This window comes from Ochotona princeps, chromosome 6 (genome assembly GCF_030435755.1).
Source record: "Ochotona princeps isolate mOchPri1 chromosome 6, mOchPri1.hap1, whole genome shotgun sequence".
Taxonomy (NCBI): Eukaryota; Metazoa; Chordata; class Mammalia; order Lagomorpha; family Ochotonidae; genus Ochotona; species Ochotona princeps.
Genome location: NC_080837.1, coordinates 46,309,044 through 46,334,744, shown reverse-complemented (window position 1 = coordinate 46,334,744; position 25,701 = coordinate 46,309,044). Strand labels below are relative to the sequence as shown.

The 25,701-nt window shown below is 41.1% G+C and overlaps 2 gene segments (V, D, J or C); both read right to left on the bottom strand.

Moving 5' to 3' along the window:
- Positions 1-372: 372 nt before the first annotated feature.
- Positions 373-1,042, bottom strand: LOC131480496 (T cell receptor alpha variable 38-2/delta variable 8-like). The segment is given in 2 exon segments: positions 373-680; positions 922-1,042. Coding segments are annotated over 2 exon segments (357 nt in total).
- A 5,294-nt stretch (positions 1,043-6,336) lies between these two features.
- On the bottom strand, positions 6,337-7,026 carry LOC131480495 (T cell receptor alpha variable 38-2/delta variable 8-like). The segment is given in 2 exon segments: positions 6,337-6,644; positions 6,886-7,026. Coding segments are annotated over 2 exon segments (357 nt in total).
- Positions 7,027-25,701: the final 18,675 nt, after the last annotated feature.

Genomic DNA, 25,701 nt, shown 5'->3' with positions numbered 1-25,701 from the left:
CACTAGAATCCCATAAGGGCATCTGTTCCACTTATGATCCAGTTCCATGATAATGGCCTTGGGAAGATGGCTCAAGTGGCTTGGGCCCCTGCACCCATTCAGGAGACCTGAAAGAAGCTCCTGGCTGCAAATTGCCTCAGTCCTGGTCTTTAAAGCCATTGGGAGAGTGGACCAGTGGATGGAAGACTTCTCCCTTAGTCTCTCTCTCTCTCTCCTTGTAAATCTGCCTTTCAAATGAATAAATCAATGTTAAAACAAAAAGAGAAACACATTGATTTCCTCTGAATGTAGATGCTGCCCTGAGCCTGCCTTTCAGCCTCTGTGCAGACACTGGGGTCTGAGGTTTCTGTACAGCTCTCTCTGTTGCTCCTATCACTGTGAGCTCCTGAGAGCACAGAGATACGTCCCGGCATCCTCCAGCTGCAAGTCTGAGATCTTGAGACTAAAGGCTTTGGCTGCTTTCTGAAAGTTCACAGAGAAACGATTCTGCGTGGCATTCTCTGGCTTGTGAGCTTCTTGGCGAATAATGAGAATCAGCTCCCTGCCAGGAGGCTGTTTGCACCAAAACAAATAGTAATTGCTGTCCCGCGTGTCATACGTGCAGTCCAGGGTCACTGTCTCTGGCTCGTGCACAGACATTTCTGGTTGTGTCTGAGTGACTGTCTGGGCCATGCTGAAGCCTGTGGGGAAGAGAAGAGGGAAGCTTGCATTGGGAGATCATGTCACAAAGACACACAGACAAACCCACAAACTGGTTCTCCTACCTACCTTCTTCCTTCTTGTTGATCCTAAGGGGAAAAAATCCATGAGCATTCTCTGCAGCTGGGACCAATGAATTGAGATCCTTGCTATATTAATCTCCCCAACCCCACTTCCAGTCCTGTTGATGCTAGTGAGTGCTCATAAGTGTGCTCCACTTACCAAGACATGTGGAGACCAGGAGAGCCCACAGGGAGCTCCCATGTGCCATGCTCCTTCCCGCAGGGTGAGAAATCTTGCCATCTGACCTTCACCTTGGGTGTCAGCTGTCCCTGTGACATCACTGTTCTAACAGAAAATGACACATCAGGTGGGCTGCTGATCATATCTTACTTACACAAACACATCAAAATATGTTGTCATTTGTTTCAGAACACAAAACTGTGGTTATGCTGCTGAATACAAAAGATGTTAGGAGAGGGTGTTGGCATCATGGTTAAATTGCTGCTTGCGGTGCCTGCATCCTGTATCAGAGTACCTGTCTGGGTCCTGACTCCTCTGTTTCGAATCTTGCTACCTGCTCACGTGTGCCTTGCTGGATCAAGTGTTTGGGTCCCTGACACCTACATGTGTGACCCAAATTGAGTTCTGGGTTCCTGGCTTTAATCCAGTGCCAGATATTGCAGCCAATTGGGGGAAATAAAAGATATTTCTTCCTCTCTCTCATAAAACGAAAATGCATTAAATAAAAATTTTACAATAGGTACAATAATGATCATTCCCTGGTCACTCTCCAAATGCCAGAAAATGTTTGCAACAGCGTGGCCTGTGCCAGAATGAAGTCAGGAAGCTGGAACACAACCCAGTTCTCTCACATGTGTAGCAGGAACCCAAGTGCTTGAGCTGTCACCTGCTGCCTACCAAGGTATGTGCAGGAAACTTGAATCAGAAGCAGAGCCAGGACTTGAGCATCACACTCTTTGTGTGGGCCATCAAAGAAGCATCTTATGCCTGTCCTTGATTTTTATAGAAACATAGTTTGGAGAGGAAAATGAGAAGGTGGTAAAGATAATGTAGAGACTTTTTCTCTAGAAGTATTCTTCCCTACTTCTGTTCCTCTCCCCATCTCTTTTTCCCTATCCCTCTGTCAATATCATAAATTGGTCTCTAGGCTGTGATAACATAGATTTTGGTTATGTTATTCCTTGATAAATATTGCATGACTCTTTTAATCATTGCTAGAAATGATGAAAACTGGAGATGTCAATGACACTGCTCAGATGGTCTAGAGAAAATTGGCATCAGGATTGATGTGTCTGAATGAACTGTTATTTACTGAAGGGCCTTTTCTTGTAAAGAGTACCTGGTTTGGGCTGTGCCAGTGAGCATTGCAATATGTAGCAAGTGTTCCCGTCAAGGCTTTGTGCACGTCTACAATGACTCTGTGAAAGGAGAATCAGAACAATTAACATAAAAGAAATTCAGCTGAGAACATTCTGTGTCGTACGTCTGGCAGCTTTTCACTGGCATCTCATTTTCTTCTGTACACACATTCTTCTAAAAGATAGAGAGAAGGAAGGCCAGGAATTACAGTCCTCGGGTTACAGAAAATGAAAACTTGCAGTGAAGGAACCACTGGTCTCATTTGCATGATTTTCCTCTGCCATCTGAATTTGTGACAGCGAATCTTAGACAAGGCCATCTCTGTGGTCTCTAAAGTGTTTATCTGAACTTTTTATAAACTTCTTCCCTATCAAACAAGTAGGAGAATGAAAGATTAAATGAAAAAGCTGGTCCTCACACTCCTGTCCTACTTATTATTTCAGGTTGGAAGTCATGGTAAACAGAACATGTTTTGTCATGTCCTCAGCTCCAGGGGACTTCCTAAATGACATTCGGCTAAGTTGTTGCTGATGGCAGAGTGCGCTCTCTCTCATATAGTGAGTCCTTAAATTTTTGCCGTACCTATGGTTTTCTGGCTGAAGACATACGAAGTTGGTAAATGTGTCACTACTTACTTCTTCTCACCAATTCATAGGAACTTCTTGATGACTGGGCCATCTTCTTTCTCAATCTCAGCCCAGCTGAAGCTCTGGGTGCACTTGTGAGGGTCTTTTTTTTTGCCTCTTTTCTGGGCTCACTGGGCCTGTCAAGCCAAGTGGGGAGCCCATGCCAGAGGGTCCATTTTGCTGGTTAGATCTTTTCTGGGACTCTGGACCCAGACAAACTTTCATATCTTATACTCAGCATCCAATTAGTCTCCAGCTTCCAGAGATAGTTATCAAGTTATTGAACTCTGAAAAGCCAAAAAAATGAAAGTTTCAAGATGATAAATATGAGGGTGGAGGGGGCAGTCCTGGCAGATCTTTTCCTGGAAGCAGAACCACTTCTGGGGATTCTGAGAAATTCTAACCCATGTTGTTAGAGTAACAACCCTACCTGAGAGCTCCCATCACTGTTAGACTATAGAAAGCAGAAGATAGGAGGAAGTGCGTGAATTGTGCAGGCTTACTGCCATGTTTTCATGGGAAAATCTCTACTAAGAGACTGAGGCACAGCACCAATCAATGGCACAATTAGGAGGAGCTGCTCCAGACATCAGATATATCCCCTCTTTTTTGTAAAAAAAAAATACTGTTTATTTATTTGAAGGGGGGGAGAGGGAGGGAGAGAGGGAAAGAGAGAGAGAGAGAGAGCTCTTATCTAAAGGTTCACTCCTCAAACAGTTGTAATATCCAGAGCTGGACTAGGTCCCAGGAACCAGGAATTCCACCTGGGTCTTTCACGTGGGTGGCAAGGGACCAGCCAGGTAGACTATTCCCTGATACCTTCGCAGGTGCATTAGCAGGAAGCTGTATCAGAAGCAGAGTAGTCAGGACTCAATCCTTCACTATTGGATAGCGGCCTCGCAAGTGATGGCTTAACCTGATGCACCACCACACCAGTGCCCAGACACTCCCTCTTAGTGACACTGGGGGGCCCAAGCCTCGGGCACCTCATGTTTATGGTTCTCTTGAATCCTAGGTCCTTTTAACATCTTTGTTTTTTAAAGGTTTTCTTTAATTCATTATATTTGTTTTTAATTTTTTTTTTTTTGTTAGAGGGGCCATGGGGATTGCTAATAACTCCTCGTAGATATCCTAATGCAAGTTGTAGGTCTTGATGCATTTGGACACTTCCTGGGGAACATAGGCTCTCTGCCGTGTTGAGGCTGTTGGTTAAGTCTCTTGCCTGGGTGGCTGGCCTCAGAGAGGTCGCTAATCTTTCCTTGAATTACAAAGCCCTGGCAAGAACAAAGCACACACTTTGTTCTCCATCCTTTTCATCCGGTACCTGTGTCTCTGAAACACTGTTCAAATAATTATGGGTGATAACAAAATTCTTCCCTTCTTGGATGATGAGTTGGAAAGGACTTTCTTCTTTTTTCATTTGACAGGTAATTTGTTTCAAGAGCTAACATTAGAGGGTGGGTTAGAAATTCATTCCCTTTTTGAGTTCCTTATGTAGAAGCTAGAGACCAGTTTTCAGAACAACTTGAGTTCTCTGGGTTCCTGATGACATCAATTTTGTCTACTTATATTCAAACCATAAGGGTGTCACCCAGGTAGCTCTTCTGTGGTTTGACCTTTCCAAACTCATGTAATATTCGATTCTGGAAATGAACGTATGATCTAGCATCTACAGAGAATTTTGCTTTCACTCCGTAGTATGTAGAGCAGATTTTTCAGCCTGAGACAAGTTTTGGAAATAAATGTTTTTAATGAGAACAAGCAGTGCCCTCTTCAGGCCAAAAAGATCATTTTTGAAGCAGCTCTTAAGACTTACTCCTGAGCTTGGTGCAGTTGCCTAGTGACTAAAGTTCTCAACGTATACGTGCAGGATTCCATTTGGGCACCTGCTCATGTCCCAGCTGCTCCACTTGCTTTCCAGCTCCCTGCTTGTGGCCTGGGAAAGCAGTTGACTATGGCCCAAAGCCTTCAGACATTGCATCCACATGGGAGACCCTGAAAAAGCTCTGGGCTCTTGGTTTCAGATCAGCTCAGTACTGGCTGTTGTGGCTACTTGGGGTGTGAACCGGCAAATGGAGGATCTTTCTCTCTGTCTCTTCTTCTCTCTGTACATCTGTTTTCCCATATCATTTGGTGGTCTAACAAATGGCATCACTACCATGTCAAACATTAAAGACAGCATTAACACTGTAAAGAGTGTTACCCTTGGGTTGGCACCTTGAAAGGACAGCATTCCTTCATTCTTCTAGTCCTCTGCTACAGGTACTGTGGACATAGGTCACCTTTTAAGTTCTGTGGAATCCAGTAACAAAATGGAGTCACTTAGGTTCAGGCCTGTATAAGTTTGCTAACCTTCTCTTTATGCTTCTATACAAAACGAAATGCTTTGCCAACTTCCTTTTTTTTTTTTTTTTTGCCAAAGTACAAGATGCAACATGGCCTGCCAGTAACCCTCGGCTCCAGGAACTAATATTATTTATTTTGCTACATTCTGGTTTTCATGTCTGCCTAATTCACCCACCCATTCTATAAAACCCTTTTAACCCTCATTCTTGGGTCACTCTCTGAAGGAAAAGAGAGCTGATTCCAGCTGGTTGGTCTGTTTACCTGACTCCTCAACAAACCTTGCTACTTTGCAGAGTTGTCTGGGCTGTACTTCTTGGGGGACTCAGGTTGGATGCAACAGTTCCTGATAGACATAGTGCATGCCCTATCTGGTGATGCTCCCATTGTCACTCCTATCGTGTTCTTAGATGATACCCAGGAGAAGGTTTTGACAGGGTGATACAGACAAAGGTTGAGATGCCTACATCCCACATTGTAGTCTGTGGGTTTTGTATCTGCCTCTGGTTCCTGATTCCAGCTTCCTGGTGGTAACGATAATGGCCCGAGTAATTGGGTTCCTGACACTTTACGTGGGTTACCTGGGTTGTGATCCTGACTTTTTCCTAACTTCATCTTGTTTTAGCTCCAGCCACTGTTGGCATTTAGGGAATAAAACAGTGGATGGGCACTCTCTCTGTTTACCTCTGTCTCCACCTCTCAGATAAAAGTTAAGTGTGTATATATATGTGTATGTTTTTTATATATATATGCATATACACACTTGCATAGTATATATTATATATAAGTTAAGCATATATAAATGTGTATATGTGTGTGTAAATATATATACATATGTATCTACATATATATTTTAAAATAGTCACTTGTTTTGAGGAGATTCAACTTTGAACATGAGTGGAAAATTAAAAGAATAAACAACAGTTGACAAAATAAAAGAGTTTTGAGTCCTGAAAGTAAGAGCCCCCCCAAAAATCATGAAGATTGGCTAGACAGAGAAAATACTTAGGATGTCTGTTATATACCAAGTATTGTACAAAACTCTGATGTCAAATGCAGTGCTGCCAGTGATGGAACTTTGTAAAAGTGGAAAGCCCTTAGCATGTTCTTAGTTTTAATGTCACATCAAAGGTTTAAACCTTCAGACATTCATATCTTTGTGTTTCCTCTAGTCAGAGAGAATTCCACGGTTATGTTTTTCTCTTGCCTCAGACCCTCTCCGTCTCCCATCTGTGCATGTGTGCTGAGGACTGAGGTTTCTGTAAGGTTCTCCCTGTCATCTGTGTCACCGTGAGCTCCTGAGAGCACATAGATACGTCCCGGCATCCTCCAGCTGCAAGTCTGAGATCTTGAGACTAAAGGCTTTGGCTGCTTTCTGAAAGTTCACAGAGAAACGATTCTGCGTGGCATTCTCTGGCTTGTGAGCTTCTTGGCGAATAATGAGAACCAGCTCCCTGCTGGGAGGCTGTTTGTACCAAAATAAATAGTAATTGCTGTCCTGTGTGTCATACGTGCAGTCCAAGGTCACTGTCTCTGGCTCGTGCACAGACATTTCTGGTTGTGTCTGAGTGACTGTCTGGGCCATGCTGAAGCCTGTGGGGAAGAGAAGAGGGAAGCTTGCATTGGGAGATCATGTCACAAAGACACACAGACAAACCCACAAGCTGGTTCCCTCCTTCCTTTATTTTTCATCATCCAAGCTGGAGTATAGCACATGCTGTCTCATGATAGCTGTGATCTAAGGGGCTGTGTGGTCTCTGTACTATGTATTTTCTTTCTTGCTTTACAGCCCTAGCTAGAAATCATTATGCATAAAGTCCTACAACTGCCTTACCCAGACAGGTGGCGACAGTCACTGCCCACAGCAAGCTGGCAAGTTTCATACCAACAGCTCTCCCTGTAGGGTGCAAAGCTCCTGCTCTGCCTGAACTTCTCCTCTGGGCTAGGTGATGATTCTTCTTCAAAGCAGGAAGTGTTGTGGCAGGTGGGCGGGTGACTACAACTCACGGAAGAAAGTTTTCCCAACACTTTTGATGTCCTGTTCAGTAAACATGCTTTTGGTTATGCTCTTATATAAAAGCAAAAAATGTTTTCTGGGTTCTTAGTCTTGAATGAAAATAAAGAGGAATTGGAACGGACAAATTAATTTTTGATAAGTCCTAATCTTGCAGAAAGAATGGGACTTGGATTAGTACATGAAATGACAGAGTTTCATTTGCAGTAATGACAAGCCCTGCCATCGTTTCTTTACTTCATTATAAATAAACAAAATTATAGGGGCTGGCCTGGGGCACAGTGGGGTTAAACAACCACATGTGATGCTGACATCCTATGTGGGCACTGGTTTGTGTTCTGGCTGCTCCACTCCCATGCCAGTTCCCTGCTGATAGCCCTGGGAAAGCAACAGAATATGGTCCAAGTGCCTGGTCCATTGCACCATGTGGGAGATCTAGATTAAGCTCCTGGCTCTCAGCTTCAGTCTAACCCAGTCATGGCCATTTTATCCATTTGGGATGAGATCCAGCAGATGGATGGGGCCTTTGGAAAGTGATTACAATTCCATGATGCCATGAAGGTAATTAGGATGCCATCCATGCCGGTTAATTTATTAGTGGCTTTGTAAGAAGAGGTAGAGAGAGTAAGCTATTGATCTAGCTTTCTCTTCCCCCGTGTCATGCTATAACAAGAAAGCGCCCACCAGATATGGTGAGCAGATGCTTCTGCTATGCACTTTGACGTCTTAGCCCTTAGGACTGTACATCAAATAAACTTCCCTTGCTTACCAATTGACTAGTCCAACATGTTCTATTGTAGCAATAGAAAATGGACTGAGGCAGGGAGTGTGAATGGAACCTTGCAACATTGTGGGTACTATCTGAGAGGCATGAGTTCCATCTGACAAAGAGGTAATGACTGAGTATTCCTTCCTAGAGGGATAGCAAGACACCATGAGTGTGGTTACCAGTCCTGAACAAGGCTACTAAAACCCTTCATACTTCAAAGCCCAATTGGATGATAATACAGGAATAAACACTATATTCCTCCTAGGTTTTTTTCTCTCTCTCTTTGTCTCATGATTTGAATACCTATATATTCTTTTTGGATCTCTGAAAATCAGTTTCAATACAAGGATTTTGTGCAAATAATTTATTGCAGGCAATTCTAGGAAATTGATTGGAAATGAAGTAGTAAAGGCAAGGAAGGCAATAGAGGGTGTACCATCAAGTCAGCTACCATTAAAGGGAGTTGGAGTACAATCTTTCTGGGTAACTCTGGGAGACAAGATAGCGTTGCCTTTGGAGTTATCCTATTTGAGACATAAGAAAGATGGAGTAATCATCCAAGAACTTGTTATCTATCACAGATAGAGTCATTCTAACTGGCATTTCTTGCTTGCTCTGTATACTGTCCTTACTACCCTTCATTTAGCAGCCAGGAGCCTGAAGAAACCAAACTAGTAGGAGGAAAGATAAATTTATTTGTCCATGTAGATTTGACTGGACTCATGTCTCAAGAATCAAAACCTGACTCTTGCTCTTTTTTTTTTTCTGCATGACTATATGCAAGTCATGGTTACAAGGCAATTTCAGGAGCTATGTCCCTTTGTTAGGTAGGCAAGCTTACAAGGCAGCTGGGTCTTGGGTATAGCAGCAGGTGGGGATGGAGCCTCAGAGGTCAATGGGGGCCTATCTAGACCCATCTGGTCATCGTAGCCAAGAGGGTACATTTTTGAGTTTTGGGGTCTGCAACATCCAAAACTGCTGGAGTTTTCATGAAATAGAATTCAATGGAAGAAGTGACTGCCAAGGGGATGTAGTTGAGACATCAATCTCATAAGAATGATCTATCCTTCATCCTGCTCAAATTGCTGTGCGCAGTGCACTGTCATCCTTAGGTATGACTCACTCTCCCCCTCTCCACCATCCAGAGGTCTTGCTGATACTGCAAACTTTCAGTGTTTCCCTCTTCATAACCTTTGACCATATCCCTAAGTCTCTTCTGTTATCTGGTTGAACTTTAATCAACATTTAAGGAAGCACCAGCTCTTCCATCCCACTGTCTTCTCTTTACACCTTTCTATTATAAACTTTGAACCATTTTCCCTTAGGTCTGGAACCTGATCTTCCAAGTCAATCTTTTTGGAAGGCCAACATACATTTCCTTTCACAACTGAATTCAATGGTTATAGCTTTTAAGGCTTTTGTGTGTACTATATCTTTGTAAAAGTCTATAAAGGAACTCGAAGGCAAGACTTTTATTCTGTTCTCCCTTTGTTCGTTGGTGCCTTCTCCTTCAGATATTAATCCTCAAGTTTCTGGATTAGTTCTAACAGAAGTAAGTATGTGTGACTGAAAAACAAGACACATTGAATATATTTGAAGGCATCATCTATCTGCACATAATCTTCAGATGAAATGTTTGACATAATGAGTCCTTTACAATCAGAGTAAGTACGCCTGGAGCTCTTTTACCTTCTTTTTTCAAAGATTTATTTATTTTTATTGGAAAGGCAGATCTACAGAGAAGGAGCTACAGAAAAATTTTCTAACTGCTGGTTCACTCCCCAAGTGTCTGCAATGGCCAGAACTGAGCCAATCTGAAGCCAGGAGCAGGAACTTCTTCCAGGTCTCCTATGTGTATGCAGGATCCCAAGGCCTTGGGCCATCTTCTACTACTTTCCCAAGCCATAAACAGGTAGCTGGATGGGAAGTGGAACTACTGGGGCACAAATCGGTGTCTGTTTAGGATCCCAGCATGTGCAAGGGGAGGATTTAGCCACTGAGCCATCATGCCAGGTCTCCTGGAGCTCTTCTGAGAGGAGGTGTATCTGGGGCCCTCGGTGAGATTTTACAGGGTGCAGGTGCAGGCAGGGCGCTGTGTACTCACAGCACAGTAGGATATGGCTGAGTCTTGGAGCTGCATATCCCTTATGTGCAGAGGGAAGTGCTGATCCTCTTTGTTAAGCTTGACTGTGACTCTCCTGCTGGTCTTTTCTCCCATGTTGGACAGCTTTTGTATCAGGGAGATGGGTCCTGTCTCAGGATGCTGCTTAAACAACTGGAAGAAGTCTATGCCTGTCTCTGTAGCTGCAGTTCAGGGTAAAGCTCTTGCCTTCCCTGACTGTCAGGGAGGGAGGGCTCTGTGCCAGGGGTGGTTGTCCTTTCAACCCTGTTAAGCAGAACAGAAGATTTTCACTCATAAGAACTCAGGCTTACTGTTGAAGGTGGTTGTTTTTGGAATGTTTTTGGAATGTATTCCGCACCTTCCTTCCAGTAAATCTCACACTGTCTCTGGGGTCCTTCTCTAGACTTTATTGCCAGATCTGCCTACTTTTCCACCTCACATATCCCTTCCTTTCCTTCTTGCCCCCACTCACTCACAGGTCAGCCACACACATAGGAGCATCAGTGAAACCCTCAGGGTAGTCTCCATTCTTGCTTCTTGCTTATGAGCTCAATGCTCAGTTTGGAGGCCTGGGACGGATGAGTTCGATGGGCCTGCTTCACTATTGTCGCTTCGGCAGTTAAGACCTCCTTGTCTCTCTGCCCCAGGAAGTACACCATCAAAGGCCCTGTCAGAGGAAGCACTGCCCCCATGCGGTCTGGAAGTTTTTTTTTTTTTTTTTAGGAAAACTTTCCTCCCCTAGTCTCTGCCCGTTCCCAATTCCCATGAATACAAAGTAGCTCGTTATGTTGGGTGACAGGAGAGAAGGCACAGAGAGGTGAAAAGTGAGCACATAGGAAAGGAAACAAATGCAGTATTCACATGGTCTTTAGCGATGACTGTGGAGCGACTGGCACATCTGGAACGCCCCCTTTGCTCTCCTCACTCTTCAAGGAAACTCACGCAAGTTCTTTGCCTGTAGATCACAGAGCTACTTTCTCAAAGGGCATGAACAGGTGAGAGAAACCTTGGTTCTTTCCTTTCACTCATCCTTTCCTGTTGGGAGCACTGCACGAATGCCCTGCCCTAGGATGGTGGCTGGTTCAAGGCCAGGAGGCAGCAGGAAGACAGGAGGTCACAGGTGAGGCGGATCTGCCTCCTTTCCAGGGCCTGGCCAGTCAGGTAGCACCCAGTGGACCCACGGGAATGCAAGTGATGGGAGTGAGAGCTGAAATTGCTATGGCAATAAATATAGTTATTGCTATCTTATAGGCTAGCCTGTTTTCGCAATTTTTTAGAGCATAGAAAATGTAGCTGTTTTAGCCGCTTTTACAATTTTTAGCTAGAGGAATTAAGGATGCTTTTATTAAAGAAAAATGCTTTTGATTATTGTTTTACTGTTTATGGGGTTGTAGAGTCTATAATTGTAGAGGGATTTAATATTTGTAATTTTTGTTTTTAGAATTATATTTTTTCCCTTGTAAACTATTTTCCCATTGAATAATGGGCAAGTTGTAGAAATAGAAATGTGGTAGGAATGTACTACTGATTAGCAGGTAATCGCATGTGCCTTGGCCTTGGAGTCCTGGTTGCCGCTCCATGGCTACTGTTAAAGAATGAATAATGGCTTGCTTTGAAGAATATGAATACAGTGTTTTAAAGAATTATCTCTAGGGGCACCTGCTTAGCCCTGAATGGAATGACCGAATGTCTGTACATGCCCCCTTAGTCTTGAAGTAAAGATAGAACAATTAGTTGCTTTTGCAGAAGCTTGTGAGGTTTTGAGTAAATAAAAGGACAGCTTTTTCTTGGGCTGTTGTGAGAACGCACCAAGTGTCAGTGTCTGTGTCTTTCTTTATCGCTGACTCCACGCACCCTTCCCGAGCTCCGAACTCTTGGCTGGAGCTGGACTCCGGCACTTTCCTTTACTGTAGCTTTGGTTTACCTTTCAACCTGAACTGCTTTAGATTCTCTAAAGAGAAAACAGAGCTATAGAATATCCTTCCTTTTCATATGTTTTCAGGCATTGGAAAGTAGTCTGGTCTGGCTAACTGTGGAAGTGCCGGTGTGTTTGAAAACATCTGAGGGCTTTCTGATATTTAGTTTTGGGGCCAGTGCAGACTCTCCTTGTATTTTCTACATCAATTACCTGAAACCTTGTTTTATGTTCTTTCTGGTTTTTGTACAAAGAATTAAGGACTCAAGAAGAACAGAGGTAGCAACCTTCATGCAAAAAACAAGATCAATAGGTATATAGATAAAGATGTATATATGTATATTCATCTGGAGGAACTGTATAATGGAGAACAGCATATTGAGAAGTAAAGATGCAGTGCAGTATGCCTCTCTACTCCTGAATAAAAGATGGACTCCCAATGAAACTGCTAAATATATCCTGACAATAGGATGCCGAACTTTCTACCATTGTCTGTATCTACAATGTCAGGATACACTTAAATAGCAGAATGATGGACTATTGTTAAAGGATGATACTATTGTAATAATATGGAGAAAAACAGTGTGTGTGGGGGAGCAGAAATGAGAACGTGGAGATGAAAATGGGCAAGTGGAGGGGTGGAATTCTTGTGTCCAACGAACCATATCATTTTAAAAAAGAGAGAAAAAAAAGAGCAGAGGCTAAGGTTAAGGTTCTCTCCTGTTCTTTTTGAAACTTGTTTATTTGGGAAGAGAGAATGAGCAGGAGAAACAGACCTAGAAAAGAGATAGAGAGGGAGAGCTCTATCTACTGGTTCACACCACTGAGTGTGGGCTCAGTCAAAACTAGCAGCCAGAAGTTCAATCCACATTTCTCGTGTGAGTGGCAGGAGCCCAGTTACTGAAGACATCAGGAGACTGGAATTAGGAACTAGAGCTGAACTGGATCTTAATCTCTGTTGAATGACCACACCTGTGTTCTAGGCTTTGCACCCAGTTCTTACCCTGCTGATTCTGGGTGCTTACCGCTGAACCATATTTTCTCATCTACAATCCTGGTTAAATCTCTTGTCCTGGAAATTTTATTACTATCCTGCTGTCCCTTTCTTTCTTCTTTTCTTTTCTTTCTTTTTCTTTTCTTTCCTTTCCTTTTTTATTTTCTTTCTTTCTTTCTTTTTTCTTTTCTTTCACATTTATTTATTTTTATTGGAAAGTCACTTCTGCAGAGAGGACGGGAAACAGAGAGGAATATCTTCTGTCCGCTGATTCACTCCCCAAGTAGCCCCAACAGCTAGAGCCGATCTGATCCAAAGCCAGGAGCTTTTCCAGATCTCCCACATGGGTGCATGGTCCCAAGGCTTTGGCCTTTCCATGACCGCTTTCCCAGGTCACAGGCAAGGAGCTGGATGGGAAGCGGAGCAGCCAGGACATGAACCGGTGCCCATATTGGATCCCAACTCATGAAAGCAAGGACTTTAGCCACTAGGCTACTGCACCACGCCAGGCCTGCCTTTTGTTTCTTATGCTCATGAGGTGAGGGGTTGTGATGTGCAAAGAGCTGTGATCATCTGTGGTGTTAGCAGTGGACATTCATCTTCTATTCTTCATTTATGAAATCACACAGCATAGGGAGGTTCTGCATCTCCTTTTCCTCCAAAATACGGTGTTATTGTGCCTGGGATTGGAGTCAGCTTTCCCTTGCAGCTGCAGGGTCTGGACAAGACTGTGCTTCATTTCACTGTTTTGTCATTTTTGTTTGAGAAAAAATAACAGACACACAGGCAGTGAATCTGGCTATTTGCAACCTGGTATGTTTTCCTGGGAGCCTTATGGTCATGCTTTTTTCCTTATCGCAGTATCCTCAAATCACATCGCCTGGAGAAACAGAATGCTTGCAAAACGTCTGCCTATCTTAAGATCCTTGTATCCATGTGGATACTCATCAGGAAAGTTCTCAAAGTAGAGAAATTTAATCTGAGAATAATATACAGAGCTGTTCCAATTGCTTGGAAGATGTAACATATGAGCATTTCTCTTGGAATTCTCTTTCATGTCAGAAATGTCAATTTTGACCTCCCAGATAAGTACTAACAGGAAAATATCTACCTAAATATAATTAATGATTTTCCAGAGCAGTGATGGACAGGGGTTGTGGCAAGTCAATAATTGCTGAGTGTCTACTACCTAAAGTTCATTCAACTTAATCTTATGACTACTACCTAAAGTTCATTCAGCTTAATCTTATGACGATGCCTAATAAAAATACAGCATCTACAGTTGTGGAAACAGGAAAAAGATGCCTTTGCAAAATGAGCTACCTCCAGGGGGCAGTGCATGATAGGCAGCAGCATTTATTGTTGAAGAGACAAAGCGGAGTATTGGCAGCTAGGAAGTCAAGAACTTAACAGCTAGCACAAAAGTCAAGGAAAAAATCATGTGAGTTTTTCCTACTGATGCAGGAAAGGTATGTGACAAAGTACAGCACACATTAATATTAAAAATGCTTTTTAAAGGAATTAACAGTTAATTTCTTAATGTTATAATGCATACGGGATTTGTGTAAAACCAGTACCTATTAATGGGTATCACTAAGAGATTTCCCATTAAAGTGAAAAAAAGGGGAAAAAAATCCCACTGCCTTTTTACTTGGTGATAGAAGCTAATGCACTCAGTTCAGAAAAAAAAAAATACATAGAAACAGAATTGAAAAGAAATACCATCTGCGTGTTTGCAGGTGAAAGGATTATATGTTAAAACACCTGAGCAGAGCAATAACCACTACCAAAAGACTGGTTGTAACATTAACAACATTTGGAACAAATATTCACATCTTTCATATGTCAAAACATAAAGTTATGAGTGAGTGCTTTGTTTAGCATGAAGATACCCATGTCCCATTTCTGGGTGCCTGATTTCTATTTCTTACTTTGCTTCTGATTCAGTTTCTTGCTGTTATGCACCCAGAAAGGCATCAGGTGATAAATATCTGGGTCCCCGACACTGTTTGGGAGACCTGAATGGAGTTACTGGCTTTTGGCTTCAGTCTGGCCTACCCCCAGCCACTGTGGACATTTAAGGAGAGTAGAAGTGGATGATAGATTTATCTCTTGGTTTCTCTCTCCCATTTTTCTCTGTTTCTCTGACTTTAGAATAAAAACAAATTAAGTTTAAACATAATTAAAAAATGAAAAGTTAAAACTGGAGTAGGGGACTGACACAATGGCTCAACTGGCTAATCCTTCAGTTCCAAGAGCCAGCATCTCATTTAGGCTGCTCCACTTCCTGCTTGTGGCCTGGGAAAGCACTGGAGGATAACCCCAAGTCCTTGGAATTCTGTACCCATATGATAGACCTAGAAGAAGTTCCTGGCTTCAGATTGACTCAGCTCTGGCCATAGCAGCCATTTGGGAAGTGAACTAGCAGTGTAAATCTGTCTTTACAAAGGAAATAAATAAATCTTTTTGTTTAAAGTGGAAGAAAAAGAGAATAGAAGTAAAATGGAAGAAAAGTAATAAAATTCTAAAATAAAAATTAAGACTAAGCAGACAGATAAATTAAATGGAATAGAAAAATCAGCAATTAGGGCTCACATCAATGGAAATGTAGTTTTCTCTCTCTCTCTCTCTCTCTCTCTCTCTCTCTCTATATATATATATATATATATATATATATATATGTACACATATATATATATGCATCAAACTCTGTGTGGGATTGACTTCCATAAGTGTATTGCAGTAGGTTCTGTCTCTTGCAGAGGTGAGGTTACTGGTGACAGAGGGAGTTGTGATTGTGCCCATGTTAGAGGAATGGTTGTCACACTGAGGTTCCCATGCACTTGGGACATGGAGTTAGAAGGAGTTTTGCAAAACTGATCTGCTCGGGTATGTGCTTGAGGTCCAGATGTCATTCTGCTGCTTTATTCTTATTTCTTTCCACCATCACCCTCTTCTCCAATAGAAGCTGTAGACATCTGAATGGTGCCTTGCTTCAGGGTATGAGCCAGTCTCCAAGGTACCAAACAGAGAGGCAATTTATTATCTGCTGGCATCTGAAGGAGAGGTTTTAACAGCCAAACAAGAAATACTGCAAGACAGGAATGTATTTCAGCTGAACAACAACCTCAAGGCAAAGTCCCGTACCTTACCCATCTATCTGTCGGAGAATTAAAATTGTGAAATGAGTTGTCACTGGGGTCCACCATATAGCATCCTTATTTGAATTTAAAAATAAAGGCTGGCTTTTTATACAGAAAGTGAATTTTATGAGGCTGGTTTGTCTTACAATGTGAAGCATGAGAGATGAAAAGAGTTAGAGAAGATTCTCAGATTTCTAGTAACTAGATGAATTATATTGTCACTTTATGCAGATAGGCAAATGTGTGGGGTAGGTCTTGTGGAAGGGAATGAAACACTATGGTTTGGCAATATTAAATTTTGGACAACAGATCAACATTTATTAGAGATGTTATTTTGGTTACTGTACATGCAGACCTGTGTTATTTTCCATCAATGACAGTTAAAGCATATTCCTGGTGACCTCACCTTGCAGAAATGGGGAACTTTTTTTCTGCCGAGTGTCATTTGGATAGTCTTAACAGCAGACTATATAAAATTATCAACTTAAAATGTTGCCTACTATAGATTTATCAAATTTTGAGTCCTGCCCAAGGTTGCCTTGGCAGGTCAAGATCAAGTGATTTTTCATGATAAAGTAAAATGTAGAGAGAATACACTTACGGATTGAGCTCCAAAACAACAAATAGCTAGAGATCAACAAAAGGAACATGAGGTGGAAGAGCGGAGTGAAAGGTGTGACAAACCAGGGGTGAGAAGGGCTAGAACCCAAAGATAACAGTGTTTCAATGTCAAGTTTTTCTCAGAAATTCAATAAGGTAAGGAATGGCAATGGACCCATGGATGTGTAGATATAAATGTCATTGTTGACCTTAGCAAGAGTGATTTTAATGAAACGGTAGGGATGCAGATCTGATGGGAGCGGGTTCAGTTAGAGAGGAGCTTGGGAACAGAGAAAATTAGTTTAGCAAACTTTTAAAGGAGTTGTGTAAATTAGAGCCAAGAAAAGAAAGAGTGTTCTTATCCATTAAACCCTTAATTACAGTTCTGTGATGCTGTCCTAAAGAAATAGTGAGACTTTACACTAAAATTTATTTTGAAAGATTTAAAAACTGTATTAATTTGAATAAAAAGAGAAAGGGAAAGGAGAAGGCAGAAAAGGAGGAGTCTATAGAATTGCCTATTGTTCTTTTTGTTCTTTATTTTGTTTTTGTTTTTTGTTTTTCTCTTAATTAATTTTTTGATGATTTTTACATAGGTAATTAGGGTGATAAGGATCAAAGGCTGCAGGAAGGTGGGTGAGACCATTATTTCTACATTTTCCTTTTTTTTCTTCCTATGAAGGGAGAAGCTACACACAGCCTCCCATGGCTATCCTATGTAGACTCTAATGTACTGCCATATCCTCCATGTGCATCTGGATATGTTGTCTACTGCTCCATCTAAACCACTGAAGCGGTCCAACTCTGACACATACACTCGACGGTCAGACCATGGAACCTAAAATTCTCTCCATGGTTGGGGCTCTGAGTTCAGCAGTTCAGTGGAGGGGATCCCCAGAGAAACTGCATCTGAGGTGATCCCAGATTTGATTCTTGTGCATGCTTACCAATACAGAGTCCAGCACAGATCAGCTTACACACATGCTGGTGGTTGCAAGTGCTGGGTCAGGTCTGTCTCCAACCCTGTCTTCTACACAAACCAATGGATGTTGCAGCCCAGTTCATTCCTGCCCACCACACACTTGGCCTTCATGCAAACCAGTGGGAACTGCAACCTAGTTAGAGAGATCCGCAATAACACCCACCAGACCTGCCCCCTGTTCCTGTGCTTGCCAGTATGTATGGCAGACCAATACGGGATTCTGGTGCTACAAGCAGCTGCTTAATGTGCTGCACCAGAATGTCAGTCCCTACTAAACATTCTTCACCAAGAAAATAATTTCTTGTCAGGAACAACTGGCAACTTTTTTTGGGTTAACTCACCCTGGACAGATACTTGATGAAAATAAAAGGGGGGAAATTTGGACCAGAACTTTCCACATTTGTCTCTTCATTTTTCACTGAGCAATATCACAGATGGCCTTTTATTCAATAAAATAGATTTTTCTTCCTCCTGGTTCTCACCTTCCAGTTGTGTAGAATTTCTTTGTGTTTCTGAATGATGGGGGAATAAAATGAAATCACCAAAACACAGAACAATTATTTTACTTTTCTTATACTGTGGATGTCTACTTTGTGTGTGCCTAATTCTCAAAATCTGTACCAATTAATAGAAGAAAAAAATGGAGCCATACAATACCTAAAATCATAGCACATTGTTTACTAGTGAACCATTCTGTTTAATGTGCTCGAGGCCACGTTTATATTCTAATAGTAAGTCAAATTAGACACTAGACACATTTTTGATGTAGCGGACACAGGAGGCTTAATTAGAAATGAACCCTAATGTCTAAGGATGGTCCGCCTACTTTATCCACATGGCAACTCAATACCCTGAAGAATGTGGAAGAACATGGTAACACATCTAATCCAGACCTGCAAAAGTGCTGAGATAAGTCAAATTTCACATCAATTTGGGAGTTATTTTCCAGGAAATCATCTAAGAATTTTTGCAGCCAGATAAGATGGAAAACAAAGTATAAAGCAAGGTAAAACACATCTCTCCTCCAGTCTGTAGGATTTGGCTTTGCCTTTTAGGAGGTTAATGAATGCAGAGATGCTCTTAGCATTCCCCAACCTCAAACAAAATTCATGCGGGAAAGCGATCACAAAATTGTGATGCATTTGGGAAACTGTTTAGTTTTTTCTTTTTCAGCATTATGGGCTGTTATTAGTTGGTGGTAAAAATGTTCAGGGAAAAATAAATGCATCTGTTTATTGAATCATTATTATAGATATGTATTTTATCCATGTTTTTGGAAATATTGCAAAAGCAAGTCTTCAGTGTTATTTGGCAGTTTATGTTTGCATTAATGATTCTGAAAAAGGACTTCAGTATACTCCTTAATGTTGTCTGTGGTCAAGTCAAGTAATCTCATATTTTCTCTTCATTTGAAATCCACTCTGGGCGTTGTGCAGTTCTCCTGCACTAACTTTTGCCTCAAGCTAACGTTTCCTCCTCTCTCACAGTTTTCCCTAACACAAACTGTCCCTGTCAATCATACTTGGAAACTGTTAAGATTTCCTAAACCTTTCCTGCTTGTTTTCCTTGATTATCATCCTTAACAGGCTTATCTGGCCCTTTAGCAGCTTCCTCATTAAAAATCCTTCATGTGCTTCTAGTAAAAACCAAACTTGAAATTTCATAGTGCTAGAAGTGATTTTTTTTTTTTTTAAATTCATGGTAAATTCTATTTTGGTTGCTCAGTCCTTTTGTGGTACTTCCCCCCAGACAAAACTTAAAGCTTTGGTTTTCCACAGTATCAAATTATTTTGTAATCATTTCTGTATTATTACTGGACAGTGGAAATTATAGTTCTCTTCAACTGTTTCTTATACTAAAGAGTAATTATCTCAAAGCAAGAAAAAAAGTTGGGGGGGGACCCTCTAACTGCTACTTCCTCTTTATAATGATCACTGGTTCTAAATTTTCCTTTATACAGGGGTGTAATCAGTCATTTGTTCTTTAAAATGACTTGGTGTCTTCAAAAAACTTAGATCTAATTAGAGAGATTTTCTCACGCCCTTTAGATAGTAAGCTCTTGGTGAGTCAGCATCGTGCCTAAGACACTTTTTATGTTGCTTAGCTGAGTGTACACAAAGGGGGAAACAGAAAAGCCTTGTATGTGAATGATGAGAAACATTATTTTGTGGTTATTAGAAGGCGGAGTGAGGGAGTGGCCCCTCCCGAGGATTTAGGTTCAGTCTAAAGGTGCCAGAGGTTCTCATGAGCAGAGGTTAGTGGCTGAGTCTGTGACCTGCAGTAAACTATGTCATGCTCTTCTTACAGAAGGAGACTCTTGCCGTTGTTGCTGAATTACCTCTAAAATAATGAAGCTCAAAAGGCAAGGTCTTTCCCAGTATTGGGTCTGGAACATAAAACCAATATTCTGCCTAACTTCAGTTTAAAATAGAAGCCTCAGCGTTGTGGATAACTAGGGACCTGGCTCCCTCCTGTTGTGAAGACCAGATGTTAACTCTTTGCTTGTTAGGCGACTCATTTTATTTCACCAGATTTTCTGAAAACCCCAGTAATTTGTGCACTTACTGTTTCCACCTCTTTTTGGGAATGCTGTTTAGATGTTCCTCTTCCCCACAAAGAAACTTTCAGTGAAATTTCAGAGTATCTGAAGGTTGTTCATTCTTTCTCCCCTCCAGAGACAATCATATACTCACTCTTGATGCAAAGTCAGGAGTTGTTTACATTCTGAGCAATCAGTCAGTCATAGGTAAGCTTATTTCTTCTTCTAAGAGTTGTCTAGTCAGGTCCTTTGCCCATTTCTTATCCAGATTGGTTGGTTTTGAGTCCCTTATGTATTCTAGGTATTAATGCATGGTCGAATAAATGGCTTGCGAGTGTTGTCTCCTGTCTTCCAGTTCTTTCTTCATTCTGTTAATTCTTTTCTTGTGCAGAAACTTATTTTTGTCTAGCTTTTCTTTTGTTGATTAGGCTTTTGGAATCTTATCTTAAAAATTGCCTACAGCAATATTGTGAAGTGTTTTCCCTATATTCTAGCAATTTCATGACTTCAGGTCTTATATTTAGCTCTTTGATCCTTGCTAAGTTGAGCTTCTTAAACAGTGAGAGGTAAGGATCTAATTTCACTTTTCTGCAGATGTATATCCAATTTTCTCAACACAATTCATTGAAAGGAATATCCTTTCTCTGATGTATGCTTTTGACATCCTTGCTGAAAGTCAGTTGGCTGTACGTACACGGATTTATTTCTGTGTTCTCAGTTCTGTTCCATTGATTCACATGTCTGTTTTATGTTTTCATTATCATGTTTTAATTACCTTGTTTTAATTATAATGCCTTTGCAGTTTTCTTTGAAGTCAGGGATTTTGATGCCTCTAGCTTTACTTTCTTTGGTTAGTATCATTTTAGCTATCTTGAGTTGTTTGCATATCTAAACAAATTTTAAAATTGCATTTTCTTTCTGTTCAAAAAAGTTTTCATTTCCTTGTTTATTTAGAGCCTATTCACATTCAGGAATAATGTCACTAACATCACAACAGAAGTAAAGGTTATAACAATATTTTAATATGCAATTATACTATAATCCTTGAGTTAACTTCAGGCATGATGTATTTTCATGGTAATACTCTTCTTTAAATTGTTATATAGGTTATTATTTATTTAGCACAAAGGCCCACTTTGTAAGTGAAGTCTTCAACACAACAAAGCTAATAGTTTTATTGAAGTGGTCCAAATCCTGAACACTGACATCACATGCTGATGGGGACGCAGCAAGAAAGGAACTCTGTTGAGGGAACAAAATGGCACAGCTATGTCAGATAAACAGATTGGAAATTTCATGCAAAACTACCATGCTTTTAATATATGATTCAGCTATCATACTTTTTGGTATTTACTTGAATTAGTTGGAAAGATCTGTATATTTATGGCAGCTTTTTCAAATTACCAACATTTAGAACATCCAAGATACTCTTCAGTAAGCAAGTAAGCTTTGGCACAATGGACTGTTAAACTTTGACACAATGGACTATTATACTAGTGATATAATACACAGTGGACTATTGTTCAGTACCTAAAGGAAATGGATCGTCAAGTCATAGACAGACATGGAGAGATTTTTAATGCAGATTATTAAGTGAAAGAAACTAGTCTGTGATGGCTGCATGCTGAGCTATGTGACAGTCTAGAAAAGTGAACTATGGGGCCATAAAAAGGCCTGTGAATACCCCAGGCTAGGGAAGAGGACTGCCTGACCATTTTCAAGGCAGTGAGGCTACTCTGTGTGATGCAATAGTGGTGGATACGTGTTAGTCTACATTTGTCAAACCCATAGAATGTGCAGCATTAAATGATGTACTAATGCAAGTTGGCTAATTGTAACAGACTGACCACTCTGAGGATGTTCATAATATTGAAAGCTGTGGGTATGAGGGAGCAGGATATACATGGATACACTCTGTACTTGCTGCTAAATTCATCTGTGAAGCTAAAGGTGCCCCGTCTATTCAAACATCACAATAACCAAAAGCCAATATGTGGCATGTAAAATTCATAATGAAAGAAGTGATATTTAAAGCAAGCATTATTCACAAATGTGAAACTCACTATTAGAGATCTGAAAAGTAGATGTACTCTTTTGAACAAGGGTAAAAGATTGAGGAAGAATAGAAAGTTAGATTTGCAATGCAAACTTTTCTGTATGATTTGGGATATTTTTAAAAGTATGCATTTGTTATTTTGATCATAGTACTTTTAATAATCAATAAATAGCATAAACTGTTAGCTATCAAATAAATGTAAAAATCAATGTCTTTTCTCTATAGGCAATACATTTCACTAAACGGAGAAAAACTCTAGTCATAATATAAACATATACCATACAATGTTTAGCAAGTAATTTAATAAGTGGAGGACATATAAGAAACAAACCAAAATTACTTGTAAAAGACTAAGATAAGCCCTGAATAAATGGACAGAAATCTAATATTCCCATGTAAAGAAACACATCACCCTAAAATTGTAAACTTTCCAAAGTAATTTAAAGCAGAATTCTCTTTGTTTGAACTAGACAAAAAAATGTAAGAGAGAACAAATATGTAGGGATCATTGAATACATTTTGAAATTGAGTGGTAAGATTGGATAGACCTTAAAGGGAGAGGGAGGGAGGGAGGGAGAGGGAGAGAGAGAGAGAGGGAGAGAGAGAGAGAGAGAGAGAGAGCGAGAGAGAGCGAGAGAGAGAGAGAGAGAGAGAGAGAGTGTGTCGGGTACATTGAAAGAGAGTGTCTTTCATTTGCTGATTTTCTCCACAAATGGCCACAGCAGCCAGAGGGGCAGGCCAAAGCCAGGAGCCAGAAACCTCCTCCAGGTCTCCCACCTGGGTAGCAAGCCTTCAAACACTTGGGCTATCTGCCTTCATGGGTGTATTGACAGGAAACTGGATCAAAAGCTGAGTAACTGAGACTAGAAGAGCACTCTGATATGAAACGATACTCTGGGTTGCAAGTAACTGCTTAACTTGTATCTCAGAAACTAACCCCTGGGTTTTATTTTATTCTGTTTCAAAACTAACATTCCATTTTTCCAAGAACTTAATTTTATTAAAGCCTTTTAAAAACATTTGAAGGGAAAGTTACAGAGAGAGGAAGAGACAGAGCTATTCCATTCATTTCTTTATTTCCAATATGGTCACAACTGCCAGAGTGGGCCAGGTCAAAGACAATAGCCAGAAGAATCATCCAGGTCTCCCATGTGGGTGGCAGGGACCCAAATGCTTAGGGGTCATCTTCTGATGCTTTTCCAGGTTCATCAGCAGGGAGCTGGATCATAAGTGAAGTAGCTGGGTCTCAAACTGGTACTTGTGTGATTCTGGAGTTGCAGTTGGCATCTTAATCAGCTATACAACACTCTCTCTGTGGGTTTAGTGTTCATTGTTTATTGTGTGAAAACTCACAGTAAGCATCACCATATAATTAAGATAATAAGTGGCACACTATAAAATCCAGAAGAAATGCAAATATTATAGATTTGACAGGAGCATTTCAAGTCTTGGGGTATAAAGGGAAAACAGTTTTCATTTTTCTCATTGTCTTTTCATGCTCTGTTTTATCAATCATTTATTCCAGCTGGGAAACCGATGAACTTTTCTCTATTTGTTTAACCATTAAGGCAGTTTACTTCCAATCATCAGTGCATTTTTTTTGAACCTCCATTCCCGTGGTAAACCATAACTCTACCCTTTCACCCATGCCCAGCATGAGGGTTCCCTGGGTCTCCCCCAGGTGGACTGCTTCTCTGTTTTCAGACTCTATCCTTCCCCACCCTGCAAATGCTGTGCCAAGAGGTGGGAGAGGACAACGAATTGGCATCTGTCCTCTCAGGTTGCACAACCCTAGCTTACTGATTGTTCAACTTACCCTCCTCTTATGCAAACAGATCCAACGGGTGGTGGGAAGGTTCCTCCTCCTTTCTGCTAGCTGCTGGTTCTATCCAGCTGCAAATTCTCATTTAGGGACAGAAATGCTTTTCTCATATGGTTGTACTGGAGGTATTTTGTGGGGAGGCTACAGAACCCTCTGTTTGCACAGTTTTCTAGAATGAGTGATCAACCTTAGGCTCAAAACCCTCTTATTCTCCTGGCTTACACTGGGACCAATCAGTTGGCTCTTGTGCAGGCCACTTCCTAAGGACTATGGATCCAAAGCATTATTCAATGAATGCAGTTGGAGGCATTTTTTCCCCTGCAACAGTTAGTAGTTTCTTTTCCAGTCTTTAATTGTGCTGCCCACATTACCAGTCTTTTTTAAGTTTAGGGTTCATGGGTCTTTCTGGGTACCTACAGCAACTACAGAGTTGGAAATGGGGTTTCTGGGTTCCTTTGTCAGCATGTGGCTGTCTGTAAGTGTTTCAGGCTAAAGCCTGCTTGTTTCATACTAGAAAATCATTGTCAAGTTTGATTTCTAACTGTTAAGTATTTTTACTTTTGTAAAAAAGTATTTATCCATTTGTTTGAGATAGGAAGAGTTCCTACCTACTGGCTTATTTCTGACCTGCCTGCAATGGCTGGGGCTGGTTAAGGCCGAAGACCAGATCTCAGTCCAGATCTCCCATGTGGGTGGGAGGAACCCAGTTACTTAACGCATCATCATTGCTTCCCAAAGCCTGCATGAAAAGGAATTCAGAGCAAGGCTGGGACTTGAATTCAGGCACTCCTGATGTACATCTTGGGTGTCCTCATCGGTGTCTTAATAGCTAGGCTAAAAGCCTGCCCCTCTGGTATTTTAAATAGAGATCAAAAACCAAGTAGTAGATTTACAAATTGATAGCATTAGTCATAGTGTTGCGTTATTGGAACTCTTTGAAGTAAGGCTATTGTTTCCTTGTTTTATCCGATAGTCTTGAGGGAAGAGTGAATGACAGCAGAGCTAATTCGTCTAGGAATCCATATATTCAGATTTGTATGAGAGCAGGTTTATATAACAATAACCCATGCTTGGTCTTTTCCCAAGACCCACTAACAGAGCCTCCACCAAAACATGTTTTTTGTTTCCTCTTTGATGTGGGCGAACAAGAAAGAACTACCTCTAACTCTTTTCTTCGTAGTAGATTCAGTAAGTGGAAGACTGAACTGATCACACCAAAAACTCAGAAATAGACACTGATGTTTTATGGGAAACTGCCTTCAATTTCAGAAAAGGAAGATTGGGTAATGTGATAACCTTGCTTTGAGTTTTGTCTTAAGTTGATTAAAAATAGAGGTGGGCCTGGTGCGATGGCTCAATGGTTAAATCCTCACTTTGTATGCACCAGGATCCCATATGGGTGCTGGCTCATGTCCTGACTGTCTTACTTCCCATCCAGCTCCCTGTTATGGCCTGGGAAAGCAGTGGAAGATGGCCCAAAGCCTTGGGACCCTGCACCAGTGTGGACAAACTGGCTTTGGATCGACTAAGTATAGCTGTTGTAGCCATTTGGGGAATGAACCAGAGGCTGCAAGATCTTTTCCCATGTCTTTCCTTCTCTCTGCACATCTGCTTTTCCAATAAAAAATAAATCTTTTAAAAAATAAAATAAAATGGAATGAAAATATATGTTCATTTTTATTCAAAATGTTTTG